The sequence below is a fragment of the Hetaerina americana genome, unplaced genomic scaffold (genome assembly GCF_022747635.1).
Source record: "Hetaerina americana unplaced genomic scaffold, ioHetAmer1.1.p SCAF_9, whole genome shotgun sequence".
Lineage (NCBI taxonomy): Eukaryota > Metazoa > Arthropoda > Insecta > Odonata > Calopterygidae > Hetaerina > Hetaerina americana.
Window position 1 is genome coordinate 46,182,660 of NW_027287538.1, and position 19,705 is coordinate 46,202,364.

General features: G+C 34.6%; 1 protein-coding gene across 3 annotated transcripts; it reads right to left on the reverse strand.

The window, feature by feature from the left end:
• Nucleotides 1–38: 38 nt before the first annotated feature.
• Nucleotides 39–19,671, reverse strand: Bili (FERM domain-containing protein 8 Bili). Of its 3 annotated transcripts, none has more exons than XM_071597670.1 (11): nt 19,090–19,671; nt 17,630–18,042; nt 16,454–16,726; nt 14,218–14,383; nt 9,353–9,514; nt 6,182–6,373; nt 3,945–4,074; nt 2,719–2,877; nt 2,123–2,237; nt 1,943–2,044; nt 39–218 (listed from the first exon to the last, which is right to left on the reverse strand). In XM_071597670.1, exons 1-11 carry the CDS (start codon nt 19,320–19,322, stop codon nt 175–177), a joined length of 1,989 nt encoding a protein of 662 aa, XP_071453771.1. In that variant the 5' UTR covers nt 19,323–19,671; the 3' UTR covers nt 39–174. The 3 variants fall into 3 exon arrangements, with proteins under 3 accessions (XP_071453771.1, XP_071453770.1, XP_071453769.1); XM_071597669.1 differs by having other exon boundaries at nt 1,943–2,035; nt 17,630–18,072; XM_071597668.1 differs by having other exon boundaries at nt 17,630–18,072.
• Nucleotides 19,672–19,705: the final 34 nt, after the last annotated feature.

Sequence of the window (19,705 nt, forward strand, 5' to 3'; positions counted from 1 at the left end):
TGCATATATTTATTTTAAAAATTTATAAAATGAACTACAGAAAAATGAAGAAATAGGGTACATCTGTGTAAATATTGTTATTGGAAAAATTGTACTGACAAACTTTTGGGTATATTAAGGGGGATAAAATAAATTAACAATTATAACATTGAAGAAAAATGCTGATGTTATCATTTAATGACTGAATGACCATGATCCCATTTGTCCAATGCACCGACCTGGAAAATAATGATATGGAATCAATCTCTACATACAATTTCATTTCACTCATATCTATAAAAAAATGTACTACTACCCTGCAAGAACTTCAAGAGTTGAAAATAAAATTTCTGATATCAAAGACCATAACACTGGACAACAAAAGGTTAAATATGATCAATTTTGATCAGTTGAAGTAAATTGGAATGAGAAATTAATACCCTTTCTGAATCTGGCAGTCCACTACATCTACATGGCTCATTATTTCTCTATAATACGTTGATAGTATGTCTTCACTCATAATTTTGGAGATAAATTTGAATGAATTTTTAAATGCCATCATATTATCATCTTCAGAAATTTTGTAAGGTAATTTTCCATAATTACTGACATAAGCTCAAATGATCAAAAAAATTATCAGCTTGCGGCTTAACATTGTTTTGCAATTGGTCCATAGAATGTGTGTAAAATGAACAGTAAAACTATTATGCTACAAGCAGGGATACCAGAATTACTTCTATTGCATAACAACAAAATTGGAATTTGTTTCTGATCATCAATAAGATAGTAAATTTAATTCATTATCCTATGACTTATCTCTCATTTAAGAAGCTACTTATTATCTAGGTAGAAGGAATTCATTTAAAGCCTACTACTTCCTTGAGCGATTCCCAGGTTGAATTTGAAAATCATGCATTAATACACCAATTCCGGAATCAAAGAATTATGAAGGATCAGGAGAAATCTTCCTGAAATATGAACACTTTTCTGGCCTACACACACACTGTACTCTATTTGTAAAAACTTCAGTGTCTTGCATCCAGCTTCCCTAATCCAAAATGCTTAATATCAACATCTGAAATTTGAAAAAAATGCCCAACATTGCCTTATTTATTGGACAATTACAATTAAGTAAATAAAACTATGCAGGTTCTTTTAACTAAGGATTTCCATATGTTTGCATTTGTTCCTTGCTTTGTATTTTGAGTTAATTTTGGCTACTCATATCCGCCATGAATAAATGGAATATAGAATTATCACAGTATTTCCCCACACAACTTTTATTTAAGGTCATAAAATGATATATCTTGACTAATAACTCGATCCTTTCCAATGATTAACCCTCCAGCTGACTCATCTGGCCTAAAACATATGATCAGCAATGAATAACCCTCAATAAATTTTAACCATTTTTATCAACATATTTAACGAACAGACACAATGTTCCAAACTCACAAAAATCAAGGTTTATATTAGCCTTTTGAATTTTTATTCTTGATACAGTAAAACTCATCCAAGGTGACATAAAAACATCACGAATTTCTTTGGAAATAAAGTTTCCCCATCTCCATTCGGTTAAAAAAAATGGACTAAACAAATGTTTCTAATTTCTCAAAGCTGCAAGTTGACTCATTTGCCATCTAAAAAAGTTTTTTTTGAATGAGGATGCTAACCTTCTGCAACATGCAGGAGGACTTTGCCCAGGAAACACATGTAAATCACCTTATCAACATTTCATTTTTAACAACTATCCCATATGCATCTTAATGTACAGACAAGTGATAGGCAATATAGACTTTATTGTCATTTGAATATTACCAACAAACAAAAAGAGGTTTTCAATTGAACTGTAGTTTCAAAAGAGGGGTCTCAGCTATTCTATACCCTCAACAAAAGAGGTCTACAAACAATACAAACTATGGCGAACTTTTGAAGTAATAAAAAAAATTGCATATATGCTTACCGTCTTCATCAAAAGTGGCCAGAGTGAGTTTACTCAATTTGTTGCTTAGGCAAGACTGGGGCAGTTCTCTCCTCGTAACCATTGTCAAGGGAACTTGGGTATCTGCAATGTAGAGGCAAATTACCAATAGGCTTTGTCAAAACTGCCTACTTGCCAAGTGTCACAGATATGCATACTAACCATCACTATCAGTCGAAGTGTCATAATGTGGCCTGTCTACTTCATCAGAATAATTGACCACTTTCTGCTTCAATTCCTGAACAAAGGACGAAACCAGGGCATCCATCATGGCAGCCTGAAAATGACCAAATTGTTTAATTATAAACTAAGATATTAATTATAAGTCTCAATCTAATCTACTTCATAATTTGAGAGGCCTTATAATAATCCAGGCATCATACTGAAGAAGATTTTAATGTACAAACATTCAGCACTTGCTATTGATAAATTTGTATGTACATAAGAAATATATACATACATATAAACGTATATGTTAGCATATATATACATATACATATATATATATACATATATATATACATATAAATATATATATATATATATAAATATATATATATATATATAAATATATATATATATATATAAATATATATATATATATATATATATATATATATATATATATATATATATATATATATATATATATATATATATCCTACTTCAGAGCATCTATTTCTCATTTAATCTCAGCACTTAAAATCACTAATGGTACCTTGCCAATGGTTTGCAACATTTTTTTCGCCTTGACTTACCTGTTTTGAAAACACCTGGAGGATCTTTGATACTCTTGCACCATTTTCAAGAACCATGAATTGGAGAAACAGGCATGGCAAACAATCTGGGTCATCATCCCGTGATGGCTTGGCAAAATCCCAAGAAAGTTCTTCGTACTTGAGTCCCAGCAACATTGTCTGTAAATTTATACACAGACTTGGTAACAACACAGATTATTTAACACAATTCATGACAAGGAGATGGTGGGCAAATTAACTTGTGGTATTGTGGCATGTTGTAATTAAATCACTTTACAGTGCTCCATGCTTATGTACAATGAAACAGGTAAAAGTGCAGTAATTAAAAGTGTAGATTGGTATGACTAAATAAATGAAATTTATTCACTCATGTCAACTTTCATTGATGACTGCTTCAATTACCAAATCTTACTATCTTTAATGCAAGTACATGAACAGTCATTCATTTTTTGCTCTATTTGCAATGAAACTAAAAAAGAAAAATGAGATTACAGGGAACACCAGGGGACCATAGAGAAACAGGCCTCTGAGGGTCTACATGACATACCCAAGAATCTTTGGCTCTTTCAACGCTTAAACCAAATGCACCTTCAAAGAACTGTGGTAGATGCTGCAACAGTAAAATTATTGGAGTCATCTGCTATTACAATACATGGCTGCATCTGCTATTACAATACACAATAAATTTAAAGTGAAAAAATCATTCGCCTTGACCATGATTTTAACCCTGGTCTCTTAATGCCCGGCTGAGTGGTTAAGCCAGTTAATCAACGGATGCATCCTATTATTTATTATTTAATGTAATAATGTATATGATCAAGTTTGCTTGAAATCTCACATGCACCTCTTTCAACATTGCAGCAGCGAGCAATATCATACTCATGTCACATAATAGTGATGAGATAACTAAAAATAAACCCAACTACAAAAAATTCAATTGAATAATAAATATTATATATCAATAAATACAATGATCTAAATATAATTCAGTCAAAATAGATAGTACTGACCATCTCAGGGAAAAAAAACAATCAGCATTGAACATTAACCCATGGAATTCAAACCTTCTCATATAAAACGTTACTTTTAGAAACAATTTTGGAAAAAAAGGCGCATCTTAGATGCCATCAAATATGGTATATTTCGGTTCGTTTTAAAGAGCTCCTCATGGAATCAGAAAGAAATTTGGCATTAAAATTAAATTGGATTAATCAGAGTTGACTTACACATTGGACGTCATCGATGACATATACACCTTGGGAGTTGATGGAAATCAACACTGGAAGATCCTGATGAGTGACTAATGATGTTAAACCTCTCACTGGCTCCTCAACTTGTCCCCGGAAGAAAGCTCCTCTGTACCCAGGATGAAAAAGTATTGGAAGAATAAAAAATAGGGCTTACACAGTCTGGCTAGATGAATTTTACTATGAAATACATATTCCATTGTCCTGGGATAAGTTCCTTCAAACAAACAAGATTACAACAAAGATATTCAATAATTTTCCAATTAACCCACTCAAGCACACAACTCAAACTCAAAGCCAACAAAAGAATTCGAAATTCCCTTTACGATGTAAGCCTGCCTGTAAACCCTATAAGTGTCTGCTGAAGATTTTTTTGAAGATCATCCTTATAGATGTACTGCCAAGTTTAAAATAATTCGCCTAACAGTCACAAACACAGGATCAGATGTGCTATGAACTTCATCAAACTTCCAATGGAAGTTTTTAATCACTGCACAAAACTCATTTGTTTTCCATTTTTCTAAATTAACAAAAGTTTGTGATTTTGATCAAATATGATAATAAAACCAAATGATGGACATAACTGAAACTTGAACAGCAATCTAGTTAGATATGCGGCTTACTAAAATCAAACCTTTTCTGACACTATGAATGCCATTTCTTGGATTTTCTAAGGACTTATTGAATGACCTAAGTATACTCATAGAAATCCACTGACTAGAGCTGGAAATAGTTTCTTTTAAATTATTTTCTCTCAACACACAACCCTGAGAATAGAATAGAGAGGAAGAAAATAATGACAGCAGTTTCAGTTAGTTATTGCTTCCATATGTGCATATTTTTAATACACATTCCTACAGTAGAAAGAAGTATACAGAGATGAAGAGGGACTTTGATGTTGGGTTGTGTTTTGTTAGGAGAGACAAGAGAATTACTCTGTTATTGTGTCCATCCAAAATCAACCTTGACCGATTGATTACCCATAATAATAATATTCCTTTCTTGAGAAGGGATAGGGAGTTGGCATGAGAGGGGCAAAGGCACACCTTTTTTTTCCCCTGAGGATGGGGATTATAGGCCATCTCTTGAACTAAAAAATCTATTTTCCCAATGCCCTCTCATCTGTCCTGTGAGGCCACAGACTTCATAGATTTTGAGATGATATCTTAAAGAAGAATTCTTCCAAATTGCATACCAACAGGACTCATATGATACCTATTAAAAGACTACCAGACTAATGGACCCCAAAAAAGCACTTTTTGGCAGTATGATGCCCTTACTCCATAGGCCCATATGGGCACTTTCTATGGTTAATGGCATACACTTCTACACAGGCATACATATTCCAGCAAATAGCACACTTCACTTCAAGCAGACAAAATTTTGAATGAATGTACATACACAAATAAATTAAGGTAAAAGCAGCAAAGTTGATGACAGTGAGAAGGAAGTAACTTAGCTATTTATAAACCAATGAATTTTACCCTCTTTCACTATGCTTTAAGGTATATATGAGCAATTCTTAAGGAGGTTGACACAAGTTAGACTGGGTGTTAACATTACTTTCTCAGTCAGCATTTTTCAAATTTAAATTAAATTCAAACAGAAAGATCAATTAAGATTGTACTAAAACAATTGCACTTCAAATAGATGCAATATAAGGTAATTTGTTGTTCAAAAAACCAATTGAAAGAGAACATACATATTATCCAATGAGCCTAATTTAGTCAAGTAAGAACTACTTTACGTGATATAGATATAGTTTCTAAGAAATTCTCGACTACAGGACAGCAGACAACCTGCGATCACAAGTACACACTATGACCTAAACATCATATAAGAATAAAATTTCCATACATCTTGGGAGTATAAAGCAGTTCAAGTAAACCTTCAAGACAAGAAAACAAGCAAAAGTTGAGTTTCAGAATTTAAAATGAAATTGAATTGATGCATGCTCATGCAAATATGAATAGATAAAACTGTTTAGAACTCAACTCAATGAAATGTGAAAAACTTGAAGAAAAGAACTGTTTAGCTCCATCTGCATGAAACAGAACAATTATTCCAGCCTCAGTAGCAGCATGTTGGATAACAGTTTGAGAAAAATTCATCATTTACTGTGACAAGCATGAAACGTCTTGATTTATACTCAAAGATACATAGTAACATTTATGCAGAACCCTCAATCACCATTAAATCCTATCGTCTTTACGTACCCATAGAAAGGCAGTGACCAACAAAATTCAAGGTATTTCCTAACAAGCCTTTTGGTGGCAGTACTTGAAGGTATCCTCTTGAAATGCTCAAGTAGTCTCACTTCTGGGGAAGACTTTCCCCCAAATCCAGGCAGCCAACTCCATCCACGGCACCTCCGTACATGGGATGGGAGAAGTTTTCGCTGTTGTTGCCTTGAATTAATATGATAGCAATGCACATACTGGAATTACCCACTCGGAAAACTTTCCACTAGAGGGAAACTAGAGCACAATGACCTGGATTCATTAGTGTTACCTAATGTTTATTTTTTTTTAAATATTAACACCAGAGATTGGTGTGCAGCATTAACATTCGAGTAACACTTATCAAAATTGTCCAAAATCTTTAATATTTGTGGATAGATCATAAAAGTTAATGGCTTTATTATGCAAACCTTCTCCAATATTGGCTCTACCCCTGCCACAAACCCTAGCGGAGGCTTGCAGGGTACTCTGTAATGCAATTTAAATATTGAAGAAGAAAATACATCTACTTTGCAAGTTTCACTTTTGAAGTGCCTTCAAGTTTTAAGGTTGTACAAGTTTTTCCTTGGGACTGAAAGTAGATCGAATATGCGATTGATTTTAAAATATGTGGGCATTATTTTTCAAGACATAGATGGATGTACGATGTAGTGCATAGGGTTTGTTGTATAGCTGCCACTGGAGTGAAAAGTGTTTCCAACAATTGAAATGGCTTCTTCAGTGTACAGGAACAGTGTGTAATCATCAGATTTCTCCACTTGCATGGTTAAGGACCCATCAACAAAATTCATCATCAACTGAGTGAAGCATGTGGGGACGGTGCTATGGATGTGTGTATAAAATGTGTACTTGTGGGAGCTACAGTTCAAATAAGACAATGTTAGGTAAAAAAAATTTCAAGAAGCCTTGGCTGTGGACCATTAGCAATTTTCCAGTGGGCAAAAGGGACCCATACAGAAACATTCTTGGCAGTCCTGGAAACATGAGATTGACTTCATGAAAAATGAGTATGTGTGAAGGGATAATATGTTTAGAAGTAACGCATGATTCAACTATTTGGTACAGGTAGTGCGTCAGAAAAAAAATTTGGAGACGTAAGAACTGGAAGGCACCTCATACTACTTATTAACTTTTAGGATTTCAAAAAAATTCTTTTTCAACTAAGCATTATATTCATTTTTAAATACCTAAGTACATACAGTTTCTAATAGAATATTTACCATCAGAAACCTGAAACTTTCCAGTGCCCAAACCAAAAAATGAAACATACACACTGAGTAAGATGGAACTAAAAATATTTTGTAATTTGGAAATAAATACCCTTTTAAGTTGAATCAACAGTTTTCATAAAACTTACTGGTAGTCACATCATCACTTTAGCATCTTTCAAGCATTGAAGGGGGATGAGGACTATAAATCATGTGAGATTATGCATTTTTTTAAGTTGCTATGAATATGCCACGAAGGAAAAATTAAAAAATCTAATAAAGATATATAAAAAGGTCTGCCCCAAAAATAAGTATGTCTAGGCTCATTTCTTTTTCGACTCAAAAGGTTTTACCCACAAAGAATTTATGCCTCTGGGAGAGACTGAACACGAGATTTTATGTGGAAGTCCTTGAAAGACTAAGGAAAATGATACAATGCATGAGATCTTTGGCAAACTGGAGCCCCAGCCACCATACAGCCTTGATATGGCCGCACTTCTTTTTGTTTCCATGAATAGAAAGGAGTTCCAAGAATAAAAAGGAGCTTGAAAGGCAAAAACTTTGGAACACTGGATAACATTGGAACAACAAACACGACAAAGAGGTTGTGATTAGGTGCCTGAACGAGGTTCCCATTGTCACCTTCCAAGAAGAGTGCCTCGACTGGAAGAGGCGGTGGCATTGGTGTGTCAAGGCAAAAGGTTGTCATTTCGAAGAATTTTAGTGATTTGTACAATAATCTGGAAAAATTTTTTTTCTCAGATTCATTCCACTAATTTTTGGAACAGACCATGCACATCGCATTAACTTATTAATTCAGACAAAAACTTATTTACTGTAATAAACAACTACTAATGGCAAATAGCACTAGGACAGACATAAGAGCGTGCTTTGTTGAAATTAGTACGTAAACTTTACATTTCCATAGCTGTGAGACAAAGACACCAGGAGCAGCAGCGAAAATAAGAAGAAAAGTGATGGAAACGTAGTGCCACTGAAAAATTAAGATAATACAATGGATCGACAGAGCGACAAAGATGGAAAATAATAAATATCTTGAGGCATTATAGCCCAATGACGAAACGTAAGAGAGAAAAATTACTGAGGAAGGTTAAGGATAAATTATGAAAAGCAAGCGATGAAACATATCAATTCAAGGAACTATAAGGGAATGAAGAGGTTGGAGGATACAGGGGCACTTTGTTAACTGCAACAAGCCAATCCTTGGCTGGATAACATGCAGCATGGAGGAAACTAACACAAATGAATCAATCAAAAGCAAAGTAACTTTGATGGCTTTTCCTTTTAACAGTGACATAATAAAAGATACAATGATGATTGTGGATGATCACTAAATATTAATAAAAATATTCATTTCACTGTGGTTTCGGTCCACTTCCAATACTCCCTCATGATGAGGCTTATGAAGAATGAAATAAAGGCTATTTGACAATATCAGAATTTTTTCACATTTCGCTGAACGAAAAATGACACCAGAGAGATCAACACTATCAAATTTCACAGGTTTCATTTGGTGTTAGAAATTCGAAAACAATGAAATCATTCATTGAAAGATTGATATCTACTAAAAATAAAATTAAAATAATGGTTGAAAGTGTTAGCACAGACATTTGTAATGAATGTGGCTCGTGATATAAATATATTACAAACTAATTTCCAGAACATTGAAATAAAACATGATTGTTTTATTTTTTTTTCCCCAATAAATATAATAACCAAATTTCATTTATGAATTAAATATTTGCATAAATGATGTAGTTTATCAGTATGAATAAAATCAAATTATTATCCAGCTTTGCCTAGGACCAATACTAAATTGAAAGTCTGCGTTGAAATTGAATGTGGGCATGCGTTTAGTCTAAAGACATTCTTGAATTAAAAAACAAAGAGTATTCCGATTACAGATACTGTCACCAACCTGAAAAAGTCTATGGTGTGCACTTGGGGATTGTATGGACCCAATTTTATTCTTGCTTGAATTCCTCCGAGTGTGACATAATGTGAAACTTCACACGGATACCGTCCTTCAACAACATTAAAGGAGGCCTCTTCATAGAGCAGATCCAAAATGTGCTGATCCCTGAAACACAATGATTAAGAGATATTTCATTAAAATTAACAAAAAAACAGGAGAAAATATAGCACAGAAAAGATATACTTGATTTTGCAGGCATACAGAAAAATGAAGATCTTATTTTTTTATAAAATGTGCATTTTGAAAAATAATACAGATAAATGCTCAAATTTATTTACAATACTCAAAGCCCATCAACTACGTCAAGGCCATGCAAAAATTTTATTTCACATAAAAAATCTTTAGGAAACCATTTCAGTCAGAAGTTAACATAAAAGAGGCCACCAGATGGTTCAGATTACTTGAATCAAAATAACTTAATGCACTGCAATCATATGAATGTTTGAAATAATATTTAGAATGAAATAAACTCAAGAATAAACTTTCATGTGCCAAAACCTAGAATTGCTAGTGAGATGCATAGTATTTCCAAATAGTATACCATTCATATTTGCAAAAGAAACACTTAATTTTTCATCATCATCAGGACCTGATGATGACGCTGAGCATCGAAACCTAGGTCGTGAATAAAATTTTACATGGAAAAACCAAGTGTTTCTTTTGCAAATATGTATCGTTTCCACAAAGTGACGCCTGAAGTTATCGCCGTATACCATTCATTCCTAATCTAAATTCAATCCATGCGTTAAGTTCAACTCTAGGAGACAATTTTGTTTTATCCAAGGGATTACATAGTGGTAGGTACTTTTTGGGATGCAATTTTCAATTCCTTTGTTCAAGTTATCTCAAAAGATGAATCTTCCATAGTTAAAATGGCTAGGACTGAATGAAAGTCTCCTTATTTTCATCTTGTTCAGTGGTCATTTTGTCGTAAACATAATTGACTTTTTTCTTTAATATTGGGTTTTAAAACATAACGAAAATATTCAATATGAGGGTAAAAAGAAACTTTACACTTCCACAATAAAGATTTAATATTTGATGACCATGGTTTCGATGCAGCATGTCATCGAAACCATGGTCGTGAAATATTAAATCTTTATTGTGGAAGTGTAAAGTTTCTTTTTAAGCTCATCATGAACGAATTCCACAAAGTTAAACCTGAAACTGTTATGTTTAAAATATTCAATGCTAGGAAACCTGTACTTTTACCTTTAAACATAGTCATTGAATGAAAAATTATGAAAGACCCTTGATAAATTCAGTTGTATCATTTATTAATGCTTACAAAAAGAAAAAATGTTTTCTGAATATAAGCCGAAGCTGAGCTTCTTGAAACTGATCGTCCTCACATATGTATTGGATTTTTAAACAATCTCCTGAAAAATAAAATACTGAACGTCAAAAGAAACGTCAGATATTTATTGAATCCCACAAAAACATAATCATTCTTCATTGCAGTTACTGGGCACTATTATAGCAACTTTCAAAATGGCCTATTTCCAAGCTTAGGATTATAAAAAATTTTTGGTTGGACCATCTAGAAATTCAGAAAACATTTGAATCATTTTTCAGTTTTTGCTGGAAAATCATTTGCAGTACTCAATTACCACATCTGTTTTTTGCTACACTTAGGGTCCGTACATCACTGAAGTAAACTTGAGCAAATCATCAATTGAATCAATTTTTATTTCGTTGCAACTGAATGCAATTTCCATACATTGGTGGCTGTCATGTCAGGCATATATATTTAAACAAAATCCACCACCACTTCCATCCCTTTACCGCCATTCTGTACAAACTAATACCTTGATTGCAAATGGCCACACCACTCGTGCCTACATTACACATTGCATGCAGTAAAATACACTAGTTGCAGAGTCTGATCAACTAGGTGGGAGCTAGTTTGATAGATGTGAAGGTACTACATATGTGGGTTTTTCAATAAGGTCTTAGAAAATCCAAGATATGGTGCTTATAGGATCGGAAAAGGTTTGCTTTCAGTAAACTCATCTCTCACTAGATTGCAGTTCAAGTTTCAACTACATAAGCCGGCAATTATTACATTACTACATTAATATCGGCAAGATGGGTACCAGGTTTGCTCTCAGTTGAGAATAAACGCAATCTTGTGCTTGATTCGGAGGCTGGTTTGGTGCTGATTCTTCTATTTTCTCCTAAGAACTTACTGAATGACCCATGCACAAAGACCAATTACGTATGTATTATCAATGGCAAAGACAAATTAGGCATTATCTACTGGGTTAAGGCACTGATACAGCTGAATCAATCTGTCCCTCTGCTAGCTGTGCGGAGATTTTTATGTGTGCTTCAATGAAATGATGATGCAAATACAAGAGTCTAATGAGCACTTAGCTTATTAAAATTTGGATACTAAGATTTATGCTGTTACTTTCGATGTCAAAGTACCAAATTATCATGGTATTCATCTGATTGAGGTAGGTTTTGGATGGACACAGAGAATAACTACAGCTACATTTTTAAGCCTCCTCTAACACAACACAGTGCTAAAAATATAGCCATTTCATGTGTCAAAATCAAGAAATACTGCCATACCAATCTACGAGTATACATATGCAAAGACATAGGATATCCAGATATAAAAAATTATAATGATCGCTCAACTGCACGCCTATTTCTTTTTTGTTGTTTTTACAAAAGAACATTTGATACAGTGAAAATTTTTCTTTTCCTGCTTTTTACATTTTTCTGCTTTCTACAATTTTTTCTGGGGTCCCTAGAGAGGTGCAAATAAAGGGTTTTACAGTAGTCCAACACTCATGTGTTCTATCTCTTTTGATCATTTTGAACGACAAATAAATATGTACCATGTACAAATATATCAACTTCCTACACCATGAATTTATAATTAAAAATTCATTAATACTTTCATAAAATTCTATTATTAGATATTTCCTAATGTTGTATTCGCAAGTACATGCACCATAGGCAAATATATATATGCACAGATTGTGATATTCAACAAGTATGAAGATTAAAAAGGTGTTTATGAGGGCACTGAAATATTGTTAATGTAAGAATGTAAAATCTTCTCCAACAATTAATGGTTTTAGCCCATATGGATTTTAAAAGCAAATGTTGAGTAAGATATGGACACCCGATGACTAGCCCTTAAAGCCGAGATGAATCATACTTTTATTTGGCACCAATTCAAATTTAGAAATGGGGATGGGGGTGAGTGGAGAAATCGATGGATTTTCTAAGGTTATATTTTGAGCTCCTTTGGCAGGGAACTTGTCATTCTCTAACAGTTTCCTTTACTGACAACTTAGGAAATAAATTTTACAATGTATAAAATTGTAAAACTGTAAATAACACAACTACCTACCTTTTGGAAATACATATTAGATGGAATATGAAACAATAACAACTATTATTAAAATGTAATTATACAGTACACTATTGGTTATTAGTGAGCAGATTATTCATTTTATGGAATATCCATGGTACTCTCTTCCCAGCACTTTGAAATTTTAATAAAATTACAATTGTAAAAAGATAACTTTAAATGCTTTAAAATTTAGATATACTTATGAAACAATTACAAGTTTGAAATTCCTCGGTTTCCTTTGAAGATTTTCATTTCACAAAATCAAAAGTTGTCAATGATATTTAATGTTTTAATTTTAAACATTTTTGCACTCTCTGTACTTTCCCATTATCGTTTATCTCGCATTCATTAACCCTGTGAATTAAAAATTCTCCTTTAAGGCAAGCAAATATATACGTAACTTTACAATCCAACAAATAAGTCATTCACTGCATGGATTGCATTATTTTAATTGGTATCATATGACAAATATGAACCCACTTAAGCGATTTTTTTAAATATTCAACCATCACCAATCATTTGTCTCTTCTTGACTGCGTGATCAGTTTAGCCTTCTGAGGAAATTAAGTTCTGCTATTCACTTCATTATGGTGCTGTGCTCTCGTAATTCTATTACTCCACCATTATAAAGATGGCTGAAAACAGGAAAAATGTACTAGCCATTGCTTAATAAAACTTGATTCAATCACATGCAATCAAAAAGGAAAGTTTCCGTACATATCTGTTAATATCATGACCATAATTTTTGCGTATTTCCATTATCCATGTTTTTCGATTATCTCTACTTCTATGAAACTGCTTGAGATGCCACAACAGTAACTTTTAAGTCATCCACTAATATGCATTTCAATGCATCAATTTCAGAGAGTAAAAATCATTTGCCTTCACCAGGATTCAAACCCGTATCCCTCTATGTCCGTACCCCTGTTTCATTATATGAGTACCCCTGCTTCATTATACATCCATTATCATTGATAATAGAAAATTTACTGTACATGCAATTGTGAATTGTTAACCGTAAAATAAATATTACAATTAAAAAAATATGAAAGTGTAAGTCATTAACTTGGCTATTTACGAAGAAAATTAAAAACTGTAACACAGCCAAAATTTAGTTCATGCATTTAGATCTGACTTTGACAACAAATACCAAACAAATATCCACAGATCTTTGTATTTGACAGATCTGATCCATCAATCCATCACTACTCCATATTAATTTTTAAAATTTTAAGAGAGACAAAGAAAAAGTGACCAAGCGTTCGTAATTCGAACTTCAAGAAGATGTAATTACATACTAAAAGCAGTTAAGCAATACTAAGCAAAAAATAAAACTTACGAAAAAAGAACCAAAACTTTTTAATGGCCTCATCCACGAGCAAACCCTTGCATGCAATTCACTCCGTAGCCACATTAGCAATGAGAATATTCTCACTTTATCTTTTCCTCCTCCCTCCGCGGAAGGAAGACATTACGCTGAAGGGAGAGGATTGGATCGTCCCTCTCCTTCCTCGACTCGGATGCCTGACTGAAGCGGTGGAGGAAGTGCAGCCACTGGCATCGCACTTCCCACGGACGGTGATGTGGTTTCAACTGCACCTCTGCCAAGAATGCAAAAGATTATCCCAGGGTCACAACGAGTAAACGGTATCACTCCTCCAATTTAGCCTATTAGAATAATTTAATGAACTTTTCAACTAACTCCTTTTTAACCTTTTCAACTGCTGTGAATGTACCTAGTACGTTCTCACAATAGGCTGCTGTGAACTTATCTTTTCACCCCCTCTGTGGTTCACTATCATACGTTGGAATTTTATCAAAATTATGTTCGTTAAAATAAATAAATAAACATTCTCATTAAATAAACGGTGAATATAGATTATTTTATTTGCTTCCATGTGCTTACTATTTAGAAAATTTTATTATTTCATGATTGATAAAGGTTAATGAGACACGATACCCTCCATTTTTGTAGAATGTGAGTTTAGGGATTCCAGAGAGTGAAGCACAGTGAAAGGGTTAAAGACTACACTCATATTATTGGGTGGGTTGTGGTATCCCAGTGGATAAAGCGCTGGGCTACTGACTTGAGGGTTCAATTCCAGACGATACCTCTGAGCACCCTCAGCTTTACCCAAGCAGTGCGACTTTTTCAGGGACCAGTTCTTCCTGGGAAACCATAGGCAGCACAGGGAAAGGTATTGATTGCAGTACCCCTATTGATTGAATTTCAGATGCCTTTGAACTTGGAACTAGGCGAGCTCTACCCTTACCCAACAAACCAACTTTTGGGTTGATAACTGTGGGCGATTTATTCATATTATTGGAAGAGTGCAAACAGGTTTAACTTTTGTGACATAATTTAACCTTCATTTTTTGACTGTCAAAGTATTTCACTAGCTAACCACTGTACAGGTAATAGCTACTACTATTAGCAGTAGTACTAGCTAATACTATACTTGTATTTTCAAAGAAAAACTTCGCTCTTCTTCTCCTTCAAGTATTAATAAATGGTGCAGTCAGTATTCTTGAATCATTATAAATTCATAGATGTCGTTATGGAATGAGTCTAACACGAGTTACCCCATTTGATTCAATGCTCTTTTTCTGTACAACTTCTTGCATAACATTTTTTGTGTACTCTTTTTATGTTTCTGTTCTCATTTGTATATTTTTCATGCCACTGTTCTTGGGAATAAAATGAAGTTCTACACATGATGATACATATCAATTTTATGCCACAAGTGCACAACGATAGAGCTAAAAAAGCTTTAAACATATTTTTCTCCCCAATGTTCTTGGATATATAACAGGAGTGGCAACATAACTTCTTTTTAGAACACAATAAAATCCATTTTATGAAACAGAATCTTTTTATTATTTTTTTTAATTTAGGCAAATATTTTAAGTTTCGTTTTACACAGCTTTGGAAATCAAATCAGGTAGGTGACGCCCACTCACATGAAAATGGGCTTCATCACTGAAAAACACAATTGCGTCCTCAGGAACCTTTTCGAAAAGAGCATCACATGCGTTCCTCTGAGGATTGAAGTCACGTTTGGAGAGTTCCTGCACAATCGCCACCTAGTGATGATTGTAATGAAGGTCATCATGAAGAATTTGCCTCACTGAATGATCAGAAAGTCCAAGGGCTGATGCATGTTTCCACCCAGAATGCCGTAGTGATTGCAAGATGGCGGCTGTTACTGCCTCAATGTTCTTAGGTGATCTGATGGGCTGAGGGACTCCAGTTCTTCCTCTTGTCGCACTCGCAGTTTGTCTGAACATAGGTACTGATGTAACAATTGATTTCCGGTCCAGGACAGGGCCCAATGGGTCTACAGTGAAGCAATTTAGGAGGCCCGCAGGGTTGCAATCACGGAACATCCATTCAAAAAATAGGCCTCGACGGCAAATGCTTACTCCTCACTGTTCCAACCCATGATAGCGACTGAACAGGGTAGTAGAAACACTTCAAAACCCCTGCTATCAAATTAGACCACTCTTACCTAGCTACAACTTCTACAGCCTGATTGGCACATATTTCAAAAAGGATGTAATGCCGCTGCACCCTGTATTATAACTTTTTTCAATTCACTTTCAACTGTGTATAGTAATCATGGAGCCCATGGCTCATTGGGTTATGTGTTTTAAAATAAACAAATACGTACCTAGAAGGCCAGAGCACATCCACAGTGCAAATACAGGCGTCTGCACCACGGGTCTTGCACCTCCTGGAGCAGAAGGATTGGCACTGGGTAGTGCACCAGATAATCCTAATGATTCAAGACTGAGAACAGCTTCCAAGAGATCTTGTGCGGTGGCTGCAGTGCCCGCTTCAATGTCAAGCTGAACAACGACGCCAGACATCAAGTAAACGCACGTCTGGATAGGGTGGGATCCATGAAGAACACCAGGACCATTTGATGGACCAAGGTTTGATGCTAAAAGAAATTGAATAAAAGGATGGTTAAAATGAGCAAATTTTAACTACATACACATGCTCGCACATATAGTTACATTGATTACAAGCATGGTTACAATGAGATCTAATCTATCACGAGTGAATGGAGAAGAGTCAGTTGTAAATTATAAATTTTTATTGCATTTGTCCATTATTTGACTGACTTGACTAACCACTTCCTTCAATCTCCCTGCACACGTTTCCCATGATAGCAATTTTACAATGTTTTAAAGATATTTTTGTCAAAATTTGGTGTGATTTTGGAATGAAATTCATAGTCTTCATTAATATCCCTTTATAACTGAGTTTGATTGCATGAACCAATGTACATGAAGATGAAAATAATCAGGCATCATCATGAACATGTCTATCAAAATCTTAAAGTTGACTCAATGGACTAATCATAGACTAAAATGAGAAATGATTTGGAGGCTTTTAATACGTGGGTGTAGGGAAGGATGGAAAAGGTAAAATGGATGGAGAGGAAGTAAAATGAAGATGTGCTAGGACTGGCAGGGGAGGAGAGAGGATTAATGGGAGAAATCCTAACAAGTCAGGAAAGATGGATAAGGTCATTTTAATTGGCGATGGAATGCTGAAGAAGGTAATAAAGGGGGAGGATATTACGCAGGCAAGGTAGAGGGAGGAAAAGGATGGCTACATTGGATAGATGGCTACATTGGATAGAATTAAGGATTGCAGAACATATTCAGGATTGAAGTAGGTTTTTATTGTAGTAGAAAGGCATCAGGTTGTCTCATTATGTGAGGCTAAGAAATGTAGAATGTAGGAGTGCTCAGTGAGTGCCCACATAAAAACTAATGCTTAAATGCTAGACTATCAAATAATGATAATAAAAAATGAGATTTAACAGATACATTACCCCGAATTGCCTGAGAGACGCAATGCTGCAGCTTCAGTGTGTCCTGATGCTGATGGTGTTGCTGCACCCCAGAACAATCATCTTTCCCACTAGCCTCTGGTGCATTGCTTGGCAGGCTTGCGAGAATAGCAACCCTCTCCTGCTCCCGCTCCCATTCATGCTCCGCCTCGAAAGCATCATGAGCATATCCTGTTGCAGAGGCAACGGCCATCGACGACTGGTGCTCCTGACGATGTTGCTGCTGTGATGGCTGAGGTTGAAGTTGCTTTTCCCTTTCAAACCTCTGTGAAACAGTGTAAAGGGGCCCGACCACCTCCTCGAACCTGGCCGTCGCTGATGAATTGCCATCCCCTCCACTGATGTTGTATTCTCCACGCAAGTAATCATCTCTGGCACGCTCTCTCAAGTAATCACTAGGAGAGACGAAGAGAATGTGTCGGTCTCTTCAAAAGGAATAGATTAATGTGACTTGCCCCGAAAAGTGATAAACATTTTAGTATTTATTAATAAATATTTCATCAAGGTAACAATAGAACAAAGGATGCAATGGTAAATTTTGATTCTAAAATAAATTTTCAACTATAATATATAATTACACTTAATTATATAATAATACTTAATCAACATGAATAAAGGAATGCATCATGTGCACAATATGTATATATGTAGGAATCTATTATGTTTCCATTGCACAACTTTATACTTGTAAATAAATTTTCTCATGACATAATGAAGAATATATGATATCGTCAGCATCTTAAGTATTAGAGGAAAAAAGTAGCAGGGTGGTCAAGTAACATGCATCTACCATGTAATAAAATTCAGGGAAGAACTAGCCTCAAGACATTACAATGCTGGGAAACGACTTCGGCAAGAGGTTACATTTTAAAGGCGCTAAAATCAGGATATCCAACGCATAAAATGTTTGATGAGAAATCTAATAAATTGCTTTATAAAGATAAACAAAACTCTCCAATTAAAGTTTACGGTGATTAATCCAATACTACGGGGGAAAGGTTTGGAGACGCTCATTTCTCAAGCCATATAAAGACTAATTAATTACTTTCAAAGGGGGAAATCCAAGTTTTTAAAGTGCATTTTCAAAGAAAAGTAACAATGAGGGAAAAATAATTTGGTTAGAATCAATTAAAGAAACGAATAAAAACAGTCCAGTAACAATGATAAAGATGTCTGCACATAATGATACTTTTCAAAAGTGCTCCTGCAAACAGTTTGTCTTGCAATGGCATATCAATACCACTATCCAAAGGGAGAACACTCAGAAGGAAATGAGAGAAGTAAACTCTCTAAAAAATATAACTGATCAAAGTACTTCAGAAAACAGAGCATAGGTTGAACGTTGAAAGACTGGTTGCACGTCTAAATCTAACGTTTACATCCAAGGGCATACATTAAGGAATATTTTTAATTTGAAAACATATGAATGAAAATTAATTTACCTGTATTGTTCAACAAGAAACTCGGAACCCGGCGGTGGTTGAAGCATCACTCTTCTAGGATAGTCTACTGGTATGACAGTTATGTAGCTCTGCGAACTTCCTATTCCATTTCCTCCAACTATATCGACAGAATGGCCGTTACCTAAATCCATACTTGATATTTTTTCTCTGCCTTTATCTGAACAATTTGCAGGTATTGAGGAATTTGGCGCTGAATTTGTTGAAGATGCCATATCGGAATTAGAACTCAACGTCACTCAAAGAGCAATGACCGTACATACGATACATACTCAATTAACTGCTCTCAAAGAGACCAATGAACTAAAAATGAAATACAGCATTTAGGGTTAAATTTATAATCCTCCATTTATCACAGAATATCTAAATATGATGTTAAGAAATCTTCATTGCTACATCAAGTGAAAAGTTTATCATTAAAGGTCAATTTCCGTTTCGTGGACCTCAACCTCAAAAAAGGAATGCATTCTAAATACATCAAACACTGCCTAAGTATTTGTTCAAATTACGCCTGTTTACAGGGCTCCAGGATTAATTCAATCTCATACGTATAATTTCTCTCTATTGATTGGACGTCTGGTTAAAAAACATACGAGTA

What these genes read in the sequence shown, in the direction of transcription:
- Bili (XM_071597668.1), bottom strand. Translation starts at nt 19,322, where the DNA reads ATGGCATCTTCAACAAATTCAGCGCCAAATTCCTCAATACCTGCAAAT. An exon ending in CACTTCGACTGATAGTGATG is followed by an intron (nt 2,045 to 2,122) that starts GTTAGTATGCAT and finishes TCTACATTGCAG; the next exon opens with ATACCCAAGTTCCCTTGACA. An exon ending in GGCCACTTTTGATGAAGACG is followed by an intron (nt 219 to 1,942) that starts GTAAGCATATAT and finishes ATTATTTTCCAG; the next exon opens with GTCGGTGCATTGGACAAATG.